The sequence below is a fragment of the Lacerta agilis genome, chromosome 2, assembly GCF_009819535.1.
Source record: "Lacerta agilis isolate rLacAgi1 chromosome 2, rLacAgi1.pri, whole genome shotgun sequence".
NCBI lineage: Eukaryota > Metazoa > Chordata > Lepidosauria > Squamata > Lacertidae > Lacerta > Lacerta agilis.
Window position 1 is genome coordinate 74,789,328 of NC_046313.1, and position 24,245 is coordinate 74,813,572.

Here is a 24,245-nt window from a genome sequence, read left to right on the forward strand (position 1 = left end):
AGTTAATTAACCAAACTTTAGCTCAGGGATGGGCAAGTTATAGCTCTTCAGAGGTTGCTGGACTACAGCTGACTACTGCCCATGGTGTTGGGGACCAGCAATATCTGTAGAGCTATACCTTGCCCATCCCTGAGCTAAAGTTTGGTTAATTACCTGCCGTGTTTGTTTCGAATCAGAAACACACCTAGGATGGAATGTTTTCAGTTTTCTACCTTTATAAACTAACATTGCTATAGAGTAAACGTGCAAATGATTTAATGATTTTGAAGGTTACTTTCAATATGCAAAAAAAAAGAAAAATCAGAACACGCAAGAATGCAGAGAATGTCTTTATTTTATTTCATTCTTCCAAATGTCATTGTTTAGAAAAGTAGAAGTTTATTGGAACAGCCTCAATGTTCCATAGTCTGATGGATACTTCAGATTAATCCTCAATCTCTGTGGGACCGCCTTCTGAGTAGTGCAGCATGATTTAATACATGTGTTGCAGTCCCAGCTTCATGTTTTCTTGTGAGATGATAGGAACAAGAAATATAAGTGCCTTTAACATAAGGATTATACTTCCATTGCTGTATAGTTCCCTCATTATAAATTCAAATGGCAGTGCCCTCCTGAGCAGGAAGGTCAACCGCATAGAAGCCATTCTTGCATATTTCCTTGTAGATGGTGATATACTTGGAAGCTTTCCTTGTTCGTGGAATCACAAATCTCTCTGTAAATTCACTTTTATTCATTTGCTGCTTCTTTTGGGCACTAAGCACACAGTTAATAAATGTTAGTGCATAGGTGTAACAGTTATGGAGATGTTCTTCATACCTATTAAAGAGAGAACCAGAAATGAGCATAAGAAACCAATGTGATACAAACATTTTATTAGATTATGATCATGGTGCAGGCAGGCCACTATGCCAGAGCAATCCTTGACCAATGGAAACATGCACCAGCAGAACATCATTTATGGAAGGGTTTAAAAAATGGTGGAACTTGGGGATGTGGTGGAGCAAAGCCACCATTGGTTAGTGTCTTATGTTTGCTGAGGTTAGTCACATTCATTCTGTCTATACAAAGTTCACATGGAAATGATGGAAAGATGCAGATGCTAATATCGCCTCCCACCCCACCTAGACAAAACTTTCATGTCATGACATGTGCCATGTGAGTTACATCACACTGCCCTCATATTTTTTTAAAAAAACAACTACACAAGTGGAAACTTCTGCCTTCTATTTAAAGTTCTAACTTTCAGTATGAGGCTTAATTTTCCTTCAGTTATATTTGGTTCACCCATAAATTTATCTTGGATGCAGTTCTTACCACCTTTACATTTTTCTCTTCTTGGAAAGCTGAATTTAGCAATAGCATTTAATCTCTTTTTGCATATTGCCATGTGCCCAAGATTCTACTTGTCCTGCGATTCTCCAGTGGGTAACAAAACAAGCATATATGGCATATGGAGCTGTAAGGAAGGATGTGGTTTACATATGCTAACTGAAGTGTAACTGAGGAACTCTGTAGTCAGGTTAACTTTGCAATGTGTTCCTAATTATTATTAAAACAGTGCTGATTCATTAAAATTGGTCAAAATACAAAAAAAAGCCAGGGAATGTCATCCTTGTATGATATTTTTGTAAGTTTCTCACTTTGAAAACCTATTTCTCTAAAATTCAAAGTATGTATTGAGTTAATTTTTATGAGATACAAGTTTAGGTTTCTTAAAAGGACAGTGGCTCTGAGTGCTTTTGCAGCCTATTCTTAGGCAACATACTACTGGGTGGGCTTTGCTTAAAACAAAAACAGATGATGGGCTCAACCGCAAATTTTATGACTGCCTGTTTAGGATCCAGAACAAAATGGTGTTTTTTTAAATAAAGAAAATAAGATTTATGTCTTTCTTTCCTTACCGAACTGCAGTAAAATTACAAATCTCATGGTAGGCACATGCTCTCACCACCAACATTTCTTATGTCACACACTCTTAGCAAAAAGAGTGCTGTAATTTTCAGAGTAGTGTCTTTGCCTGTAACTTTTCCATAGCTTGGGGATGCCAATGAGTCCCTTCTTGAATTACTTGAAACCTGCACAAAGCTCTTGTTCAATTAAAGTAAGAGAGAATATATTCTACGTTTACATTAATTTTTTTCAAAATTCCAGAACTTGTAAGTAATCAGGTCTTTACCATTTGTTGGTGCTTTCTGGTATTTGTAATCATCACTGTATAGATTATGCTGGGTCGCAGAAAAATAGCTTGACTAAAGCCTTTATAGGAATGACGTTCCTGTCACTAGAAGTACTTGAAAAGCAAACATAATACTTTTTGTTTTCCACACTGAAACCATAGGCTGTACTTGAGGGACTATTTGGAATATACTTCCAAGAGAAATCCATCCTAATAATCATTGGATCAGTGAAAATGGACACTGAAATGTTGCTAAGGCCTAGATTAGCCTTCTGGTACTCTGGAAATTTTGGACTACAACTCCTATCATTTCTGACAATTGCCTATGCTGACTGCGGCTGATGTGAGTGGTGGTTTAACGCAGCTGGAGAGCACCTGGTTGAGAGAGGCTGACAGAAATGATGAAAGCAGTGAAACCTGCCTGTATTTAATTTTGGTTTTGTTGGTTCATCTTCTGACAGATGTGCAATTCTGTACATGCTTACATCCCGTTCTTCTTTATCAGTGTATCAAACGGTCGTGTACATTCCAATCAATTCCTGTTCCTTATGGAACACATCTGACAACTTTGAAGAGCAGTTAAAGCCAGCAACGATATATTTGGTTGCACAGATGAGCTTTAACTGAGAATTGGATGGGATTCCAGTGATAATTTATTCTGCAAAACCATAACACTACAAAGTTACATGGAACTGCTTGCGATGCCTCGAGTCACCTCTCCCTTCTAGTATTGTTCATACAATACATACTATCAGAATCTCTCAATTAAGCCCAAAATATACAGAAACGGTTAAAGAAGGGTTAATGAAGATACAGGCCTCAAGAGTAATTTTGTCTAAAGCCATTTCTCCAAATGACTACATCAGATCCTTGGAGTTACCACTTAGGCAGAGTTCCAAAACAAAGGATGTCTATCTAGTTTAGCTGCCTTTAAACACATTTGTCTGAGCGTCTTACCTGTGTGGAAGCCAGATTTCTGCTGCAGAGAATTGTTCTAGGTATGTATCCCATTGGTTAAGCAGACCATACATGTCAGGCTGGACTAGCTGAACACGTACACATTGTTCCCATCCATGCTCAGCTATGTTAACTCCAGTTTCGTTGTAATTATACACTAAACCTGAATACACAGCAGCAGGACAAATCAGAAATGCAAAATGCAAGGATTAGTTATGACATGTTGACCAATAGTATAATTCATTCCATTCTGTTAATTGCTGTCACTTGCAATATCATTCCCATTTCTTTTACAGGCTCATCTGAACAGTAGTTCTAAAAATCTTGGTTATGTGAACCCTGAGTATGTAGTCCTATGAATGTCAATGTAGTGGCATAATTAATTACCTACCGGTAAATTGTGTAATTTCGCCACAGCAGAAAGCAAGACAAGTACAGTGGTACCTCAGGTTACATACGCTTCAGGTTACATACTCCACTAACCCAGAAGTAACGCTTCAAGTTAAGAACTTTGCTTCAGGATAAGAACAGAAATCGTGCTCTGGTGGCGCAGCGGCAACGGAAGGTCCCATTAGCTAAAGTTGTGCTTCAGGTTAAGAACAGTTTCAGGTTAAGAACGGACCTCCGGAACAAATTAAGTACATAACCAGAGGTACCACTGTAACATTTTTGGCAGAAAACAAAGCAGTGCCACATAAAACCAATACAGGTGGAACAAAAAAATATGCCTTCCTACATCCCTAGGCACAACTGAAAAGAGCTCTAGCTACAGGCAATCTTATATGAGAACTCTCTCCAGAAAAAATGGTTGTGTAGACTTAGCGGAAAGGGGATTGGTGGTATAGAAGGATTGCAGTTCACATAAGGAGCCTGAAATCTTGGGAAAGGAAGAGAAATCAAGGGCCAGAATGCCAGGAGGCTAAAGGGGGAGACATTGTAGGCAATAAGCAAAGGATGAGCAACCTGAGAGAAGGAAAGGAGACCAATAGACATATATAGAGAATCTTAATTTAGAAAGTGAATTACAAATGTCTCTTACCATTATTATTGGTTATTCCAACATGGAGATCAGAACTTCCATCATACCCTCTGAAAGAAGACATTTAATATCTTTTCATGTTGGAAAACAATCCAGGTATTGGGGAGGGAAATGCTATACTTTTGCAATATAGAGAGATGTCCTGTTCCTTCTCTCTGCCCTGAAAAGACTGACTGCAGTCTTATCAAATGTAATTACTGTTCCATTTAATTAATTAAACTTCTAAATGAGTAAAAGGCTGCCTCAATCTGGCAGCAAATTATACATAATATGCATACAAAAAAGCACTTATAAAAACTGCAGGTAGTTAGAACCATATTAGAAGAGGTATCAACACAATAACAAGTTAACTTCGGCAATTATTTTCATCCTAATGCAAATGTTATTGATAGATTGCTTAACTAAAACTCATGCAGGTAATTGATCAATACTTTCATCAAGTTGCACCCCACGTTCTGTAGTTTTTATAATTCCTCTAAACCAGGCATGTGGAACCTTTAAGCTCCCCATTGTTCCTTTGCAGCTATGTGGGTCCCATGGCACAACATATGACCACAGATGTGGGATAGTTGGTTGTAGTTTGCAAGAAATGGCCTCATATATTGAAGCAGGACTCCCGTTGGCCCAAATCTGGCCTGAAGCACAAGAGGTTCCCTACCCTTGCTCTAAATCACTGTTTCCCAAACTCTGGTCTCTAGCTGTTTTGAGACTACAATTCCCATCATCCCTCACCGCTGGTCCTGATAGCTAGAGATGATGGGATTTGTAGTTCAAAAACAGCTGGAGACCTAAGTTTGAGAAACGCTGCTCTAAACTGATTGTGGGATTTGTAACTCTATAAAGGTTGCTGTTGTTTGTTTTCATTTCTATACCGCTTTATATTTTTAAGAAAAAATCTCAAAGCAGTTTACGGTTGATCACTAAATTCTCCTGACCCGTCAATTTGGTTTCAAAATAAATTTTGACTCACTTTAGTAAATTATGCAGAATTTACTCATTTCTATACCAGAGCTTTGTCTGCAGAAGGTGCCATGATTATTTCATTTTTAAAATTTTACAAACCATTTAATCCAAGAACTCTCTAAGCAGTGTACATAATAAAATTGTAGGTTAACACAGCCAAAATCCACTATTAAGAAACATATACATGAAATAATAATTATTAAGACACAGATGAAATCCATAGAACTTCTAAAACAAATAGAGGTAACTAAATCATATGTCCAGGTAGGCTTACTAAAATAAAAACTTTTTCAGTGCATGTCTGAAATATAGTGAGGGTGCTGCCAAATTTAATGATCAACTCCTTGCAAAGGCAGAGCAGACATTATATGGCACTTGTAAAAGTGCAAGTTCCCCAGATCAAAGCAGTCAAGGCCTTGAATGGCAGAACCTTGAACATGGCCCAGTGACAGACTGACAACCAATATAGATCTTTCAGCAATGGTACCATCATGCTGTTGGCCAAACTGCAGGAGGCAGTGAAAGATAGGCGTGCCTGGCGTGCTCTGGTCCATGGGGTCACGAAAAGTCGGACACGACTGAACAACAACAACCATCATGCTGGCAAAATCTCATTCCTATCAGTCATCATGCTGCAGCATTCTGCACTACATGCTGCTCATTCCTTGGCACCTCTAATCCTGCTGCCACATTGCAAGGATGAGTGAGAATTTAGCCCCAGATCTTGGGAAAACATTGCTACCAATCAGTGGACTGCAGCAGATGGACTGATCTAATCCATCGTAAGGTAGCTTTCATATGTCTTCTTTCTGAGCAATCAATCAAGCAAAATGAACATAAATACTAAACATAGCACTGTTGAGCAGAAAATCCTACCTTAGAAAGGTTCCTGTAGTAGGTTTAAGTAAAAAAGAACATCTTTCTCTGTGCCCATTAACAAATGGGCTGGGGATAGTGACAGGTGCTTCTTCCAGTTTCCTGTAGAACAGGCTCTGCCCACACAGGGGACAATGCTTGGGCACAAAGGAACAAAAGATGTCTCTCTTACAGTGGCTGATTTTGATTAAGCCTCTTTCCGAGTCCAAAGGCTGCATGATTTCTGCCTCCTCCTTGTGCAAATGCAGCTGGTCTTCTACCTGGCACAGGCTTATGGGTGAAAGGCAGAGCTTAAACACTGAAATGGGCATGGGAAAGTGGGTGGGATTTGTTAGCTGTGCAGGTGAGAATGACAGATCAGAGATCCAATTACTCCTCTAACAGAGAAGGAAGCAGGGAAGGGGGCAGGGAGGGAGGGTTTTCAGGTGGACATTCCCTTAAAGAGCCAGTATTTGTTTTTTCACATCATGATGAGGTTATTCTGCTGTAGATTCACACGGTATGGCAGGTGTAATTTGTCCACTCCCGTGGTCAATATTGGGTCAGTTCCAGCTAGTGGCTAGCCTTTTGTTTCTCTGCATATAAAACCAAAACCCCAAAGCTGATGCTGCACAGAAAGAAGAAACAAAATTTAAAAAAATAAAATTCCATCCAGTAGCACCTTAGAGACCAACTAAGTTTGTTCTTGCTATGCACACGAAAGCTCACACCAATGTTTTTTATTTTGTTTCAACTACGGCAGACCAACACGGCTACCTACCTGTAAACAGAAAGAAGACGACACCCAGGAGCAGATCTACTATGAAACTAATGAAGCTTAAATTTCAGGGCCCCTAATCCCAGACGGGCCCCATAAGTGACTTCAGTCCATGTTGCTTAAAATTTTGGGGTCTAGTACACTCAAATTGAGTCACACGATTCAAACTGATTAATTTTTTGTTGTATATATTTCAACTCCAACGTTTGAAAGTCTGTAGTGCAGATGCTGCAAATGTGGTGTGTCCTGGCAAATTGGCTGTTCTGCTGAAGAGCGTTTAAATTCTTTCTGCATATTGCCTCTAGAAAATTATTTACAAGGACTGCAAACCTAAGCACACTAAACAGAGAATAGCCTTACTTCTGATTAAATCTACTTAGCCTTGTATATTGCATTTGGGGAGACAAGAAAGCAAAAGAAGGAAATATATTGTCTCTCAGTTGGCAGAGCATAAGACTTAATCTAAAGGGCCATGGGTTTGAGTCCTACGTTGACAAAAGATTCCTGCCTTGCAGGGAGTTGGACTAGATGATCCTCGTAACCCTAGATGACCCAACTCTTCGATTCTATGATTCCTGGTGTTTGTGACGTTTCCCGCCCTCCTTGCTAGGGTGATGTGCAGCTCCCAAACAATTCGGAGCCGCCGTGGATTGAGAACGACTGTCTGGTTCAGAGGCGCCGCTAGAGGGCGCGCCGCCTCGCTCGCGTTGGCGCTTCAGGCGCGCGGCCGCTCTAGCTCCACAGGCTGGCAAGGCGCTTCGGCAAGTCTCCACGTCCGCCGCCGGCATCCATTTCCGCCACAGCCAAAAGCATCCGGCCTCTAATACGGCCGCGCGTACTTCACTTAATGCCTTCCGACCGGAAACCAGTTCCTGCAAGAAGAGGCCGGGTAGATTTGGCAGGGCTCCCAAACAGCTCCTCCTCCTCCCTTCGCCCGCCGCCTTAAGCTCCTCAGGGCTCAGCGGAACCAAAATGCGAGGAGCTGCGCCGGGAGGGGACGCCGAAGCGGGAGCGGAGCCGGAGGAGACATGAGCAGCACTAAGGACGTGACCTGCAGGTCAGAGCCGCCGAGGACTGCGATCTCTCCTCTCCCTTCCCCCACCCACCGCCCTACGGCGCGCGGGCACGCTCCGCCCCTCGCCGGGGAGGGGTCGAGAGGCGACCGGGCTCCCTCCCTCCTGCCTCTGGCCCGTTAAACTCCCGATATCCCTATCCCCATCCCCCTCCCCCACCCAACGGAAGGGGAAGGAGAGGCGGGCGTCGCTGCTTCTGCTTCCTACCTTTGTTCCATTTCCCTGGTGACAGGCGGACACACCCCGCTCCCGCCTGCAGCCCCGCTGGTCCCAAAGCCCCGCAAGGGGACCCTCGTAGGCCTAGAAGCCACTAGGTGTATAGGGGGTCCTTTGGTATCTGGCCTCCTTGGGGGAAGAGGACGAGGCAACTTCTGTGATCCTGCCCCCCCCATCCCTACCTAGCTCGCCTCCGCACGCACCTGTGTGCGTCTCCTTGTTTAGCTTGCTTTTGAGCAGCTGAAGTTCGCCCCAGTAGAAACAGAAACTTAGTTGTGCGAGAGAAGGAACCCAAGAGTAGCCCTGTTGGATCAGATCTGTGGCCCTTTCTGGTCCAGCATCTCGTTCTCAACAGTGCGCAAGCGGACACGGAGCCATAATAGGAGCACAACAGCGCTCTCCTCACCTGTGAATTCCGGCAATGGAAATTCAAAGGCATATGCTGCCTGGGATGCTGACCTTCATGACCCTATAAAAAATAAAAAAAAATCCTTCCAGTAGCACCTTAGAGACCAACTAAGTTTGCTCTTGGTATGAGCTTTCGTGTGCATGCACACTTCATCAGATACGGGTGCTGCTGGAAGGAATTTTTTAATTTTTTATTTTGTTTTGACTATGGCAGACCAACACGGCTACCTACCTGTAACTTCATACCCTGATTGCTGGTCCTCACTGTGTTATGTGGTAGGACATTCCATAGTTTAGCTATGCTCTGAAAAGAAGCATTTCCAGATTTTGTATGTCCTGAATCTCCTATGATTCAGCTTCATGGGATGTGCCAGTTTGTAGTATTACCCAAACAGAGAGAGTGAATTGTTTATTTTTTTAAAAGTAAGCCTTTTTAAAGAACATATTCTGTCAAGTGCATTTTCTGCTATTTATTTAGTCAGTTGCTTTATATTGCCCAGGGCAATCCAAAAATACATTAAAACCAAGAGGAAAATGCTTTAAAAACAACCCATCCGACTTCTAAAAGGCCACAGATAGTTAAAGGTCAAAGGCCTTGTTACAGAAGAAAGTTTTTGCCTGGTGCCTAAAGCTATATGATGATTGTGCCAGGTGAACCTCCCTGGAGAGAGCACTCCACAAACAATGTCTGTTCTCCTGTTGCTATTTTCCAGACCTCTTGTGAAGGAGGCACACAAAGAAGGGTCTTAGCGGGGTCTGGGTTGGTTCATATAGGGAGAGGCAGTCCTTAAAGTATTGCACTCCTGAGTCATTTAAGGCTTTATAGGTCAAAAGCAGCACTTTGAATTGGGCCTGGAAAGTAATTGGCAGCCAGTAGAGTTTTGCCAGGATTGGTGTTATATGCTCTTGTCCTGTGTTTCCCAAAGTTTTTCCAACCGTGGCCCCCTTCCCGACCTTCTTTCCTTCCTGTGGCCCCCCATGGGTATAGCCAAGGGGGAGGCGGGAACAGCTGCCCTCCAAATCAGTAAAAATCAATACCGTGTTTCTCCTAAAATAAGACACCGTCTTATATTTTTTTTCCCTCAACAAAACACAGTATGGCTTATTTTCAGGGGATGTCTTATTTTAACCGCATCGCATCAGTACACTGTATAGCCACGCCTCTCCAGGCTGTTTTAATGGGAGGTGCCGCATCACTATGGCTTATTTTCGGGGTATGGCTTATTTTCGGGGAACGGCTTATATTTCGCAAATGCATAGAAATCCTGCTATGGCTTATTTTATGGCCATGTCTTATTTTAGGAGAAACAGGGTACACACCTGAGGTTCTGCCCCTTTGCCTTTTTTCTAACTAAAAAAGCCCTAAATCAGGCATAGGCAACCTTGGCCCTCGAGATGTTTCAGGACTATAATTCCCATCATCCCTGACCACTGGTCCTGTTAGCTAAGGATCATGGGAGTTGTAGTCCCAAAACATCTAGAGGGCCGAGGTTGCTTATGTCTGCCCTAAATATTATTTTTCCTTATACAAGAGTTGCTCCAACCTCTTGAACACTTGCATTTTTACTAAGTTCATTTCATTTTTGAAATTGTGCTCTAATTTCTGTCTCACCTTTCCTGGTTTCACATTATGGTGCATGTAATAGTTGATGCATAATGTTTGGTGGTTGATTTTTTGGTCATGTCTGAACAACATCAAGAAATAGCTTAAATGCCTGTCATCTGTTGGTATTTTCTCTTTGTCACTGCAGGTATTTTATGCAAGGGGTATGCCGTGAAGGAAGTAGGTGCCTGTTTTCACATGATTTGTCTACAAGTAAACCATCTACTATCTGCAAATTTTACCAGAAAGGCCAATGCGCCTATGGAACTCGCTGCAGGTATGGGCTGGTAGTTTTTTAAAATAAAACATACAGGGTTTTTTTGCGGGGGGTGTGTCATGCCAATGATATTTCCTAAGCTGTTTATCCTCTAGACTTGAAGAACAGCTTGTGGCTTGGCTTCTATTTGGTTTGTAGTATCTAGATTTTTATTAAAATCAGAGGAAGAGCTTAATGTTCCAATATCCTGGTTGCAGCTGGACAGTTAGTTCTTAGAATCTGTGCTGCTGCTTGTTTTATAAAAAAAAAAAGCTTGCAGGATTAAAGCTTGCATTGTGTGGAGCCCAACTGGTTGATCTAAAGTTACAATCCCATATATACATTTATTGGGTGTATATACCATTGAACTCAGTGCATAGAATTGTGATGATTATGCTGCAATCCTAAATATTAAGTAGAAGTAAGTTTCTTTTGAAATTGGCAGAGCTCTAAGTAAACATACATAGGATTAGGATCTTAGTTTTACTGTTAGGAGTACTTTCTGGTCTTAACTAGATGAGGGATGTAGTCTCTACTAAGGGGATTTTAGTTATGCTGTAGAAAGATTAAAAAGTCAATTTAGACTGCAGTCCGTACCCCACTAAGGCCTATTGAATTCAATAAGACTTACTTCTGAGTAGAATTCTGCTGTAAGACTGCAACCCTGCCCCTCACTTAATTGAAATCAGTGGTACTTATTCTTGCATAGGATGGTACTCTGAATACGTTAAAAGTGCAGTAACTCGTACTCATTGTATGTTCAGTATAGATTTTGCTGAATTCAGTGAGTGACACTCATTCTGAAGAACTCACTTGCTTTTAAACAGCCTGCCTATTGAAACAGGTCCTTTTTTGCAAGGGTGGCTACCCCCCCCCCAAAAAAAACCTGAGAATTACACAGTAGGGTTATTGTACTAGCACAAATGCATTGAAATAAATGTCTTCTACAGTTAATATTTGTGGTCTTTTTATTTGTTCTTAAGATATGATCATGTTAGACCTTCTGCATCAGGTGCCATAGTGGGTACTAGGACACTTTGCGCTTCTGCACCACCATTCTACAGCCTTAACACTCAGCCAGAGCAAAATACACCTGTAACAAAAAGTAAAGTACATGAGCCTGGAAAACGTGAAAAGAAAACATTAGTGCTCAGAGACAGAGGTAAGAGTGGATTTCCCCCCCATTTTTCTGTTGACACTTTATTGTTTTGCTTATTTGCTGCTTTTTATTTGGTCCTAAATGATTCCAAGCATTTGTCCTTACATAAACAGACTCACACATGGCAACCGACACACTAACATGTCACAATGCACAGTTTGGAAAGCTCTGGCCTTCATTGACCAAGAAACAGGCCCCAACTTTGGACTATGCAGATAGGAGCAGACTTGATTCTTAATGGCTGGGGTTTAAAAAGTTGGTTTCGCTTGGACACACCCACACACCATGATGTTCCTGAGTGCACCCTTTTGCGTTCTCCCATGTCAGTGCATGGCTGCCATTCACTCATATGGAGAAAGATACAGCACTGCACTTGGGGAGACTGTTGCTGTGAAGGGAGGGCAAGAGCTACTCAATCTTCACCTCTAGGATCCTGGAAACTTGCAAGCCCTCCCTTCATGCACACTGTGCCTGCTGCCATGACTGGCATTTTGTAAATTTGCAGTTATTTTTCACCCATTCTTTAATTTTAGATGCATGTTTTTCTGGTGCTTGTCCAGAAAGAATTAGGTGTGAGTAATTAAAGTGCATGACTGGAGATGATAAAACTTTCTACGATCTGAAGATGAAAGTAGGTTCCCTGTGTTTAGTGGAGGCAAGTTGAATTTAATTACAAATTAGAAATGCCTGCCAGCTGCTTTATTACCTTATGATGGGAGATTTCATGAGCAGCTAACCGTAGCTCTTCTGTTTCACATGATCACATGCTATTTTCTCCTCTCCCAAGATTTATGTGGCTCAAATGAGGAAAGGACGAGATGCAGCACTCAGAGTGATTCAGCATGTTGCAGTGTTCCAACAGATGCTCTAGAAGCAAAGCCCCATTCATATTTGGAAGCTATCCGCAGTGGGCTTGAAGATGATGATGCTGAACCTGGAAGTTCATACACTGATGGCGAACAGTTATGTCCCTATGCAGCAGCTGGCATGTGCCAGTTTGGTGACAGATGTCTCTACCTCCATGGGCAAGTGTGTGAAATCTGTGGTTTGCAAGTACTTCATCCCTTTGACCCAGAACAGAGAAAGATGCATGAAAAGGTAAACATGACTAAAAATAAAACTAATTTCAACCTGATTCTGTATTTCTTGAAATGTCTCGTAGATCTATGTTATCTTTGGTTTTTAGAGTCCTACAGATCTAGCTAGAATCTATGGTTTCCTGCGATGAGAGTGAGCTGCAGTAAGCCTAGGTCTCGGGTTCCCTCTTCTGCTCTTTCATGCCTTCATCAAGTAGACTGGAATCTTTGGCTTCTGGTTTTAAACTAACTACCTGTGTCATCTGAACTTGGTGGACTGTGGTTTTGTTTATGCTGCAGCTGACTTTTATTTCCAGATCCTGGCTTGGTCTCGCTAGGCATAGTTTGAACAAGCCACAGATCCTCAAGTTCAGACATTGTGGGGGACGGAGGTTAGTTGGAAAGCTTCCGCTTTAAATTTACTCCATGTAGATTAATAATGTGATTCACTATTATAGTAGGAAACCATGACAATGCTATTGTGTCAGTGTAGCCTTTACGTTTTTGCTAGCATATTTTCCTCTAGTTTATTGGTAAGCTTCATTTTAAGGTATCTACAAGTATGTTTTTGTCACCTTCCATGAGTAGTCAAGTGGCTTTAAAAATTATAATAACTTGAGTGAATTACTGGATAAAGTAGTATGTAAAATTGCATTGGAAAGTAATACTTAAAATACAGTATAATCAGTGTGTGAAGCTATGAAATATAATTTTCACAGATATATTAAAATATGTCTATTGTAGCATTATCAGAATCTAAAGCCAAAGTAGGTGTTGAATGCACCAGTCTCATGAAACTAGCCTTAGAATTCAACCTGCTGCTAAATTCTTAAGTGTAACTGATTAGGAGTAATGAAATTCCCTAATGCCGTACTGTTATTTTTAGATTTGATTGATGCTTTTAAATGAATTGTCTTGTATTTCCTTTGAATAATATAGTTGGTTTCAGTAGCTCAAATATTTAACGCAGAATGTATCTATATAAATATTCTTGCATACTGTATTCTATACATTGCATATCTGGGAATGTTTCCTGTACTGTTTCCATTCTTCTTAAAAAATGATAGTACAAAACCATAGCCTTCACTCTCTGCCCTTGCTTACTGGGTTGTATCCAACGGTAATGCTAAGTGAATGTTCCCTCAGCCTAATAATTTCTGCTTTCTTAGTGGAATGTTCTCCCCCCCCCCTCCCCACGTGCCCCCTTAAAAATTTCTAGGAGTTCCCCCAACCCTCTGGAACAGATTTGGGAGAATGTGGTGCATGCATGGAGGGAGGAAATGCCCTGTAGCACAAGCAGTAATCCTTACACTGATGGGATGCAGTAGTTGAATACTACTGTAGTTCCATTCTTCTTTTCCTGACCCTTCCTGCCTGATGGCTCTCTTACAATATGCTATGCTAAGGCAATGGACAATCTTTGTGTTAACCCAGTGCTCAAATGGGACAGAATCCTATGCCACTTCTTTCCAGGCAGAGATCATTGGGCCTGGCCCAACATACCCCACTTCCTCTTTTGTCCCATGTCAAAACCAAGCCCACTTCCTCTCCCACCCCACCCCTCACCCTCTTCAGACAGATTACTCATCAGTATTAAATTAAATGCTGCTAACTTCTCATATATCAGGACTGTTCAACTTGTGACCCATCATGCCAAATTCAGCTCACCAGCTGTACACTGTGATGTGATCACCAGGTGCTTGACAGCTCTCCCACTGCCCCACCTCCCGGTCTGTGAAAGTAGGGCATTTACATAGTTGCTGGTAGGCTTCATTAAGCTTAATGGGTTTGAAATTGTGTGGGCCTCATCTGTAAAATTCTGCTGTCACATAATTGTATCCAGTTGCCATTTTAAATCCAAGGTCAGCTGCATGCTTAATTATAGCTTAATGCCAGTCCCTTGGCTGTCCAAGGTCTTTATGCTGGTGGGTTTGGTTTATTTTTTTTTTTATAAGAATTTATTGGCATTTTTCTATAACAACATATACCCACACCCACACCTACAATTAAACAAATGCAAAACACATAGAACAAATACAAACAATGTCAAGTTTTCTTATTGCATCTTTCTAGGAAAAAAAAAAAATTTCTATTTCCGTATCTTGACTATTGACTTCCCCTGCCTTTTCACCTTCGAGTTTATATCCTAAGTCTATTTTATAACCATTTCTCCTAACAAAAAAAAAGAAGTTAAATTCAGTTGTATAATTACAATCAATTATATCTTCAACATTTTACTAAAAATACATCACTACATCTTGATCTCAATCCTCTTATTCCATAAACATAATCCACTTAGATTTACTTTACTTATACTCCACCTCACTGATCTTCACAGCTTATTCGATCAAATCTATCTCTTCTATCCTTAAGATTGCTGCTAATAACATGATAACTTGAAATATCTCCTTTCATGTTCAAATAAAAAATATAACAGAAAATTGTTGACAGTATTCACCCTCCGATTTCAGTTTACCATATCAGGCTACCTTAAGTATTACTTAATGCTTCACCCCACACCCCCTCTGTCCATTATTCTTCTCCTGGTGGTTTCAACACTAAACTTCCATGTAGCTTCCCTCTCCAAACGTCCACAGATCCAGGCACAGTCCAAACCTCTCCTTGCCACGAGTTCAGAGGTATCCATCTCATCATCTCTCAGCTTCTTCGGTTCTTTGTAACATTCCTTTTCTTCTTGTAAATACCTTAATTCTCTGTCCCTGGCCCCCGAGCTCCCACCTCGGGGACTGGATATAAAAAATCTTGACGTCGCCTTGGGGCTGCCACCCCCAGAAAGCGAATTTCTTCTCCGAAGTAGCTCACTCATCAGCCCTCTCAGCTCCTTGGCAAGGGATTCTTCCAAAGTGTCAAAAGTTTTAAAAGCCTCCTCTGTGGGCAATTGGTTCCATTTCAGACCCCCACACAAGACTTTGACTTTTCTACAAAGCAATTCCACCTTCAAGGCAGTGAGTCTCTGTTCATCCGTTAATCCAGAGTTCAATACCAGTTCAAGGACGAAACCCAGCATACTGGCAGAGGAGGAGGAAGTGGGTGTCATATTTCTACTCCCCTCTTTGTTCGTCGCCATTTTCCTGAGCTGGAGCGCAAATACCGCAACTTTAAATGGAGATATTTTCCTCTAATTAGCTTCCCGAAAGAAAAGTTTGCCAGTCTCATGTGTCAATTTTAAATACATTATAGCCAGTTCTGTAGCAGCAATCACTCAGATTGGTTAGATTCTTGAGCTCGAAGGGAGGGAGGCAGGCTGCCCTTCTCCTTCCCCCCGGATCGTCCCAAAAGCACGATTTCACTCAAATTCTTTACTCACAACCACCGGGTTCCTTTAGCTCCATTCTTCACAGGTAGAACTTAGACGCTCACCGCGGGCTCTGTCGCCGCATTTGCATCCCGGTTGGGGCATGTCCCCGAAGCCCGGCTCCGGTTGTCCCTTCACCCCCACTCCCCCTTTACAGGGGGGCAGGGGAAGGGTTCGGAGCCTCCGCGGGCGCAGCCGGGGAGCCCAGGGTGCGGGACGCTCTTCCCGCACCCCAACCGGAGCCGCGCGCTGCGGTAGCGCGGCTCCTAACCCCCGGGATGGACAAGGCGCTTCGGACCCGAAGCAGCCTTCGACCACCCGGCGAAGGCGTCGCCGCCGGAAGTCCTATGCTGGTGGGTTTGGTTTAGTTTAGTATTTATATTCTTCTTTTTCAACAACAACAAAGCAGCTACTGTGTTTTTGGTGAGGTGGTTCCTAATTATTGTTTGTTTTATTACAAAGGAAAACTTGTATCAGTCTAGCAAGGAAACCTTTGTCCCTCTCCTCTCCCTCCACAAATCTGCTTTGGAAGGTTAGTGGAACCCCTAGAAAAAGCTTGATTTAATGGAACTTAGGCTGCAACCCTACGTTCCTGGCAGGTAGCAGTGGGACTTGATGGAGCAGCAATGCCAGCACTGCACGTACAGGCTGGTGCTTGTGCCAGTTGGGGCAGGAGGGGGAGGCAGAGAAAATGTCCCTCTGCTGTGCCAGCTCCCAGGCTGCTGTAGTGAACAGGCCCAGATCTCACCCATTTGCCATCACACAGACAACAGCAAGGTCTGCACAGAATCTAGTAGATGCAGGGCAAGCCCAGTCCTGCTTCCACTGGGATGCTGCTGGCAGTAACTTGCACCTGCTGTGTAAGTGGGCATATTCAAGTGCTTCTCATTGGTGGAGCTCCTCCACCATCTGAGGCTGACAGAGCCAGGCAGGACTGGGTGGAGGGAACCTCGACTCCCAGCACAACCCCCAGCAAGGCATATGAGGGCTTTGAATTGCTCTGCCAGTTCTAAATCAACAGGTTTAGGACTGTACTGTACTGTCAGAACATTGTAGTGGCTCCATGACAGAAACTTATAGTAGCAGTCCTTCCCCCTGCTTCCTTTAAAAATATATAATATATTTTGGGCTTTTCTTACATATATAGATGTGCATGGCTACGTTTGAACACGAGATGGAGAAGGCCTTTGCCTTTCAGGCAAGTCAGGACAAGGTATGCAGTATCTGCATGGAAGTGGTATATGACAAACCATCAGCATCCGAAAGAAGATTTGGAATCCTTTCCAACTGCAATCACACATACTGCTTGTCCTGTATCCGCCAGTGGAGGGGTGTCAAGCAGTTTGAGAATCCAATCATAAAGTAAGTTCCTAACAACCTTTACTTTGAGAATACAGCGCATGATCTTTTTCTTATTCCTTTCCTTTGTACCTTCAAATGAGGTGTAGTTTAGCTGAGGATTGACTAAGGAAATTTTGCTTACGGTTTTTTGTTATTGCAGTGTTAAGGAATTTTTTCAATTGATGGGGAAACCCCCATTTGTAACAACAACCAAAAGATCTTATGGGCATAGCTGTCAACTTTTCCCTTTTTTTAAGGGAATTTCCCTTATTCCGAATAGGATTCCTCCCAAGAAAAGGGAAAAGTTAACAGCTATGCTTGCTTATGGGATATGTAAGTGGGGTTATTGATGAGAACAGAATATCTTGTTTGTTGGCTTCAGTATGAACCTCAGAAAATGAAATGGTGGGTGTGTGGGTGTGTTTGTACAGAAAATGCTGAAACCTAGCATTTTAAAAATTTGGTTCCTTGGATAATACTGAATTTTTTCCGTTATTGCCATCCCAACATTCACCATACTGTAGCCACTGAGCATGTCATTGAATGCGGATAAAAATTAAATGGTGGGAAAGAATCTTGCCTGGATCAGCTCTGGAAGTGGGGGTGAAGGCAAAAGAGGGGGGAGTATGAGGCCATCTCTTTTTAATACTGTGCTTTGCATTGCTGTGACCTGCATCAGCTTTGAGAAACAGAAATTTGCATCCCAATTACCACACTGATCTGAGCAGAGAAGCTGAAATCTCTGCTCATATCAGCTCTTACGATGGAGCCCATCATCACACTAAGGGGAGAGGTTGAAACATCTTTTCACCCCAGTGTGAGATTGGAGCTCAACACTGCCCCCTCCTGCCCTGCTAGGTTTTCTTTTTTTTTTAAGCTCCCCCATCCTCAGAAAAAACTTTCTTTTTTTAAGTTAGGTTTTTTTTTAGGGTGGGGAAGCTTTGGGAGCTGCCAGAAATCACTTTGGATCCCAGATATTGCTTCCAGGCCACAGGCTGCCGATTTGTACTTCAGAAGTGCTTGGTGTTGCTCTTGAATTGGATGAAACTGCTTCTTCTCAGCAAACTACACATATGCTTTTTAAATTTCATCCAAGGTCCTGTCCAGAATGTCGTGTGATATCAGAGTTTGTAATTCCCAGTGTGTATTGGGTGGAAGATCAGACTAAAAAGAACGAGCTGATCGAAGCATTTAAGCAGGGAGTGGGGTAAGTATTATGATTATTATTATGTGAGACCAGAGTTGTTTGATGAGAAGTTCAGTTACATCATCTACATCATCATCATATTGTGTTGTTGTTTCAATCTAGAGCAGTATACAGAATACTTCTGTAGTTAAAAAGGTTTCTGTGAATATGTCTATCAGACTACAGTGGTGCCTCGCAAGACGAAATTAATCCATTCCGCGAGTGCTGTCATATAGCGGAAATTTCGTCTTGCGAAGCATGGTCGGAGAAAACGCGGCTTTACGAAAAAAACAAACCGCAAAACGTTTTCGTTTTGCGAGTCGCGGCCATAGGGAAATTCGTCTTGCGAGTCACCCTTTCGTTAGCGAATGCCTTTCGTCTAGCGAGTTTTTCATCTAGCGAGGCATTCGTCTAGTGAGGTACCACTGTGTTAAACATAATATAAGTGGCAATCAGTGGGATGAAATACCTCCCCCCCCCCCAAATTAAAATAACTCCATGATGTGTTGGTTAAGAGTTTGGTAACATGTCTATGCTACTCCAAATAGTGCTATTTTTTCACCCTTTAGCACACTAGTAGTTTGATTCAGATGAAAGGCAAAGTCTTGCTTTGCATGAAGACGCCCCAGGCTGACACACTCCATCCTCCCATTATGGCCTTCTGTTCTTCATCTGTCCTTCAGTTCTGGTTTGTAGGCACACTGGTTTCTGCAAACCATAATTTGCAATTCTGTCTTCTAGGCAAAGTTGGTTTGCCAATAGAGCAGGTGTAGGTGGGGGTATGGAAATAGAGGCCAATGTGAGCCCACTACATGTTCCCAATCCTTTTGGTTTGGGGTTATCGAGCAACATTTATGCCCAAATTGACCCATGGCTTTTGCACAATAATTATATTTATTTAGTTAGTTCTATTTATATATCATCCTTCACCAAAAGATCTCGGCGTGGTTCACAAAATAAAAATGCAAGAAGCTGTGTGTCCCATTACAAATTATCACTGGTGATCCACCTGCCCCTATTTAGTTTTTTGTTTTACTAGCATTCTTCCACTTGGCCAGGCTCACACTTTTTTATCCCTCAAAATGAAAGTGAGTATTGGCATCTGGAAAAGGCCATCTCTTCTCTTTTTTTAAATGTATGTCATATTGAATTCAAGTGGGGACTCTTGGATGATTATTATTTCCATCAAGCTGCACTTCGGGCCTCAGATAGCTTGGCCTGGGACTTTGCTACTGTGTCTTTTTGGAGAATGCAATCCTCTGTTTGCATTCATCTTCAATCTCATATATAGAAATTTAAGGCCTCATTTCTGAGGTTAATGAAGTGGAATATCTGGAAATACTTGTTGACTATTTGCATTTAGGCTGTAACTTGGTAATAAGGTCAGACCACAGATCATTTCAATATCCATTTTCTCTAAAATTGCTAAAGGCCCTGATTTTTTTACCCATAGTGGGGTGGGAAATACATCAGGAAATTTAAGAAGGCTTTTTCTAATCATTACTTTGCCAGGACAACATTTTTAAGTGCAGCAAATCTAGAATGAAAGTTTGTTTTCAACCTTCTCACACTATTTTGATCAAACTGTCCCCTTAAAATTTGTAAAAACAAAACAAAAACCCACATGTGGTGAATTGTTCATTTTATGTGAGCTAACAGTGAATTGTGTACATATCTTACTAATCTATCTAGCATTTGGTTAAATGCTTGTTGTAATTAACCAAATGCCAGCTGTGTCATTCTGTGACCTTCACTGTTGCTCACTGAGATGTGTGTGCCTCAAAAGGCAAAGCTTTTATTGTTTACATTGTGTTACTCTTTATTTATGCAGTGTTTATGCTTATCAGTCACATCAGGGGCTGTGCTATTAATACATCTAGAGCTGAAATCTGCAGCTGCTGATCAGAACAAGCAGCTTGAGCCTATGATACGGTGTTTTGTGTCTAAAGGCTATAAATTATATACTTCTGTGGAAAATCTAAGCGTGACAGCTCCAAAAATGGACTATATGCAGGAAGGGAAAGCACCTGGCAGTAAACCTCCTGACTTTGCAGCTCTTTTATGGAACAAATAATTTTCGATTTGTCTTGATAGAGGAATTGAGAGAATTGGTAAAAATACATAATAGCAAAGTTACTAGCATTTTTTACATGGTCTGAAGCTGAAATCTTTTCCGTCTTTAACCATCTTTTATAGAATCAGAATCATGGAACTGTAGAGTTGGAAGGGAACCCAAGGGTCATCTAGTCCAACCCCCTGCATTGCATGAATCTCAACTAAAGCACCCAAATAGAACTTTCAAATTGCAGTAACTGCATAACATGGAGTTTGAAAGATCTGCCCTATTAAGTATAATTTGAAGCAAGTTGCCTTTCTCAGTTTGGACAATTAGCTTCCTTAATGCAGATTAATGGGAAGTACAGTTAATATGCTTTTGTGGTATCACAGGCTTGGATAGTTGACCCATCTAAGTGACTCAGAATGTAAAATTATGTCTGAACAGAATTTTTTGTCATAAATAAAACCAATTCTGTGAGTGGGTTTTTCTCTCAGAAAGAATCTAGTCCCCTTTGTTCTTGCTTCGTATTTTAACCGTTGAACTTAATAGCTGGTTAAAGTTACTGTGTTATGCTCAAATGTACATACCGATATTGGTGCGTTGCTGAGTAGTGCAATATGGCTTCAGATTGTTCTGTCAAATTTTACTTAAAATTTTAAATTAAAGATTTTATAATAAGAAAACAAGTCTCCTATAGTATAGTAAGTTATGGCTGAAGCCACATGTCTTACATTCTTGCCTGCTTCCGTTTTTGTTCTAGTAAGAAACTAAAGTGTGCCATTGGGTCAGAAGAGATCCCAATTCCTTAACATTGTCCTAAGCCTCTTTTACCACAACACTTCCCAGTGAAGCATAAGTCTCACATTGGTATACTACTACAGTCGGAACAGGACCAGAAATTAATGCACACATCCGCTGCCATATCATACCCAGCTTCCTTTCTCTGATGATACATGGGAGAAAGAGTGGCTGCAAAGGGCTGGTGATCTGATCTGCACAGGGACTGTACATAACTGCTCTGCTCCAGTAGAGATTGATGGAGAAGCATTATATTCACCTAAAGCTTTGTTGAGCAGTCATATGCAAATCTAATTGGAGGGAGAGTTAGTGATGGGTGCTGAAGGAAATTAGTCAAGCTCCTTGTGTTTAATTGCTTTCCTCTTACGTTACGGTTAAGCAATCAATACTTGATGCTTGCAATAATGCCACTGAATCTCCCCACCCCTTGCATTGAAGTGTCTTAGGTGCCTTAACTTTGGGTTTTCATTCCTGTATTTACTTTTATTTTTTCTTGTTTTTAGCAACATTAGCCACCTTGAGATTTAGGGTATAAATGAATGCCCTTGTGTTTTGTGTTTTCTCTCTCTCTCTCATATGTTCAGGAGGAAGGCCTGCAAGTATTTTGACCAGGGTAAGGGGACCTGCCCATTTGGGGGGAAGTGTCTGTACCTGCATGCCTATCCAGACGGGAGACGGGCTGAACCAGAGAAACCACGAAAGCAGCTTAGCTCTGAGGGGACTGTCCGGGTAAGATTTCCAGCCATGTGTCTTCTCTCAAATAAAGAAGCAGCACTGGGCTTCAGTGATCTGACACATTCTTCCACTGAAGACTTTGACACTTTTATACATTCATAAAAGTGCCTCAGAGTATCAACTGCAGCATAGCTGGCCCGTTTGGGGAACAGGGTGCTCTTTTCCTAAGATCCCAAGTACTGAATCTCACTTTGGCAATGGAGTTCTTTCAATTTCAGAATCTAGTTTACTTGGCATTTAAAACACAAATGCTTGTGTGTACTTGTTCATTTTTGCCTAGCTAGCAAGTGTGGTTTTAAATAGCCCTGAAAATTGCACATTTATTTGTTTGGATCATCTAAGTAGGCTTCTTTCAGTAAAGACTCTTGTATTTCTGATAGTGCACTTGTTGCTTATAACCTTTACTGTAAGTATATTGCTGTTTTGTCAGATCAGTACACATACCTACACAGCTAGTGCTCTAGCCCTTGCTGGCAGCACAGGCACAGCAGCACGCTTTGAAGTCCTGGACCTCAGAGCTCATTTTGTGTGTCTACTTTTGCTATATGATTGGAGCCTCTGAAGAGGGAAAGTTTGCATTTTGTGTTTACATGCAGTAGTCACTTGGTTTGAGCATGATACAGTTGCTTGGTACTGAATTTGTGCTCCAGGACAGCCTCACCCCTCTGGCTGTGCAGCACTGTAAGAACCTTTTTGAAACTTATTTTTTCAGTCTACATGACAGAATAGGCTCAGGCCATAGTGTGCATGAAAATTTAATTGTAATTGCTACTAGTGAAATCTGCACAGCTAAATGCTATATACTCTGTTCTGACTACTGATCACAATATTCAGTAGGCATTTATGGCCTACTTGTATTTCTGAGGGGATTTGTTGACTATTGGTCATGGATGAACTGAACTGCATGGCACAGGTTGGCTTCAGTATTTTGGAACTGGCACTTTACTGTATTAAACCTATGCCAGCCGTGCTGTTACTATGACACATGCTGGTGCAGCAAAAATCCCCAAGATGTTACAAGCTGCAGTGCTGATGTTAAGAGGCAGTGACCCATGTGCCTCTACAGCTGGGATCTTTTTGGTACCAAGGGAAGTAAGCCTCATCATACTTGTACTGCACTGAGGAGGATGCTGTTTTAGCTGTAGCAGTACCCTGCTTTTCAGTTCACATGTATGCAGTATTTAAGCAGATACCTTCTCAGGTATGAGTCATTCGTGAGCGCTGTATTTTGTTTTTTTTTATTCTAGTTCCTTAATTCTGTTCGCCTCTGGGATTTTATTGAAGATCGAGAAAACAGAACACTGCCAGCTGCTGACAATGATGTAACAGAGATGGGAGAGCTTTTTATGCATCTTTCTGGAACAGATGCTGAACCTGCTGCTCCTCCCTAAACCACCACAAGATCTCTACCATGTACTCTTCTGTATCAGTCTTTCTGTTCCTTAAATAACTTTGTACTGTTTACCACTTTAGAATTACTGTGCCATGGAGACTGAAGTCCTGGTGAAATTCTAGTATGAGCCTGACATTGTAGAGCAAAACAATTGAAGCTTAATAAAATGATTGCTTTAAATAAAAATGTCAGTGTACAGTCATAAGTAGAAGAACTCCTGTTTTTCTGAAATCAGAACACCAGTATGTTCCCCAAAGTAAAGGAAAACTTCCAGATTTTGAGAGTTGATTTTTTAGAAAACAAATCATAAGTAAAGCTAGGGGCAGGCAGTAGTGAACATCAAGCATCATCCTGTAATGTTCTGCCTGACTCAAACCAGCATACCCCAGTATAGCTTAATGTGGTTAAGGTTGTTGGGAGGTTTTTTACAAGAAAAAAATTAGGAAAATTATATAGGACTAATGTTAAACACTAAATGGATCTTGTTTTTGAATGCCTTATTTAATGTTCTTTAAAATTTGGTTATGAACAATAGTACGAGGCTCCATTTCATAAGTAATATAGATATTTTAACAAAGTAAACACCCATCTATGCTACCATTGTTTTGACTGTACTCCTTTTACTGCTAATAATGGAAGTCCAGTCAGAATAAGCCAAAAGGTACATGCAGATGGAGCAGGCAACATCTCTTTGGTACAGAAATACCACTTAAGGAATTTCTACACTACTCAAGCCACTGTATGTCTCTTAGACTATATTCTATTGAAATCCATATCCGGTCTCTGCTGGAAAACTCAGTAATGTAGCCCACCTTTTTTCATATAAAGGTGATCCCTTTAGGTGCCCAGTGCGTCCAC

The 24,245-nt window shown here is 41.6% G+C and overlaps 2 protein-coding genes across 3 annotated transcripts; one reads left to right on the top strand and one right to left on the bottom strand.

Moving 5' to 3' along the window:
* Positions 1–314: 314 nt before the first annotated feature.
* On the bottom strand, positions 315–6,578 carry MKRN2OS (MKRN2 opposite strand). Of its 2 annotated transcripts, XR_004426003.1 has the most exons (5): positions 6,012–6,578; positions 4,173–4,222; positions 3,134–3,296; positions 1,902–2,087; positions 688–816 (listed from the first exon to the last, which is right to left on the bottom strand). XR_004426003.1 is itself a non-coding variant. In XM_033140798.1 (4 exons), exons 1-4 carry the CDS (start codon positions 6,320–6,322, stop codon positions 594–596), a joined length of 747 nt encoding a protein of 248 aa, XP_032996689.1. In that variant the 5' UTR covers positions 6,323–6,569; the 3' UTR covers positions 315–593. The 2 variants fall into 2 exon arrangements, 1 of the variants encoding a protein (XP_032996689.1); XM_033140798.1 differs by lacking the exon at positions 1,902–2,087 and having other exon boundaries at positions 315–816; positions 6,012–6,569.
* Positions 6,579–7,628: 1,050 nt separating this feature from the next.
* On the top strand, positions 7,629–23,592 carry MKRN2 (makorin ring finger protein 2). The gene is made up of 8 exons (XM_033140797.1): positions 7,629–7,825; positions 10,217–10,345; positions 11,308–11,486; positions 12,271–12,581; positions 17,023–17,237; positions 18,313–18,423; positions 21,844–21,988; positions 23,242–23,592. Exons 1-8 carry the CDS (start codon positions 7,797–7,799, stop codon positions 23,383–23,385), a joined length of 1,263 nt encoding a protein of 420 aa, XP_032996688.1. The 5' UTR covers positions 7,629–7,796; the 3' UTR covers positions 23,386–23,592.
* The last annotated feature ends 653 nt before the right edge of the window (positions 23,593–24,245 follow it).

Excerpts from the sequence above, each read along its gene's own strand:
- MKRN2OS (XM_033140798.1), bottom strand. The coding sequence starts at position 6,322 with ATGCCCATTTCAGTGTTTAAGCTCTGCCTTTCACCCATAAGCCTGTGC. Across the intron at positions 3,297-4,172 it reads TGGAATAACCAATAATAATG|GTTTAGTGTATAATTACAAC; the intron begins GTAAGAGACATT and ends CTGTGTATTCAG. Across the intron at positions 817-3,133 it reads GAAATCTGGCTTCCACACAG|GTATGAAGAACATCTCCATA; the intron begins GTAAGACGCTCA and ends TCTCTTTAATAG.
- MKRN2 (XM_033140797.1), top strand. The coding sequence starts at position 7,797 with ATGAGCAGCACTAAGGACGTGACCTGCAG. Across the intron at positions 10,346-11,307 it reads GCCTATGGAACTCGCTGCAG|ATATGATCATGTTAGACCTT; the intron begins GTATGGGCTGGT and ends TTTGTTCTTAAG. Across the intron at positions 17,238-18,312 it reads TTTGAGAATCCAATCATAAA|GTCCTGTCCAGAATGTCGTG; the intron begins GTAAGTTCCTAA and ends ATTTCATCCAAG.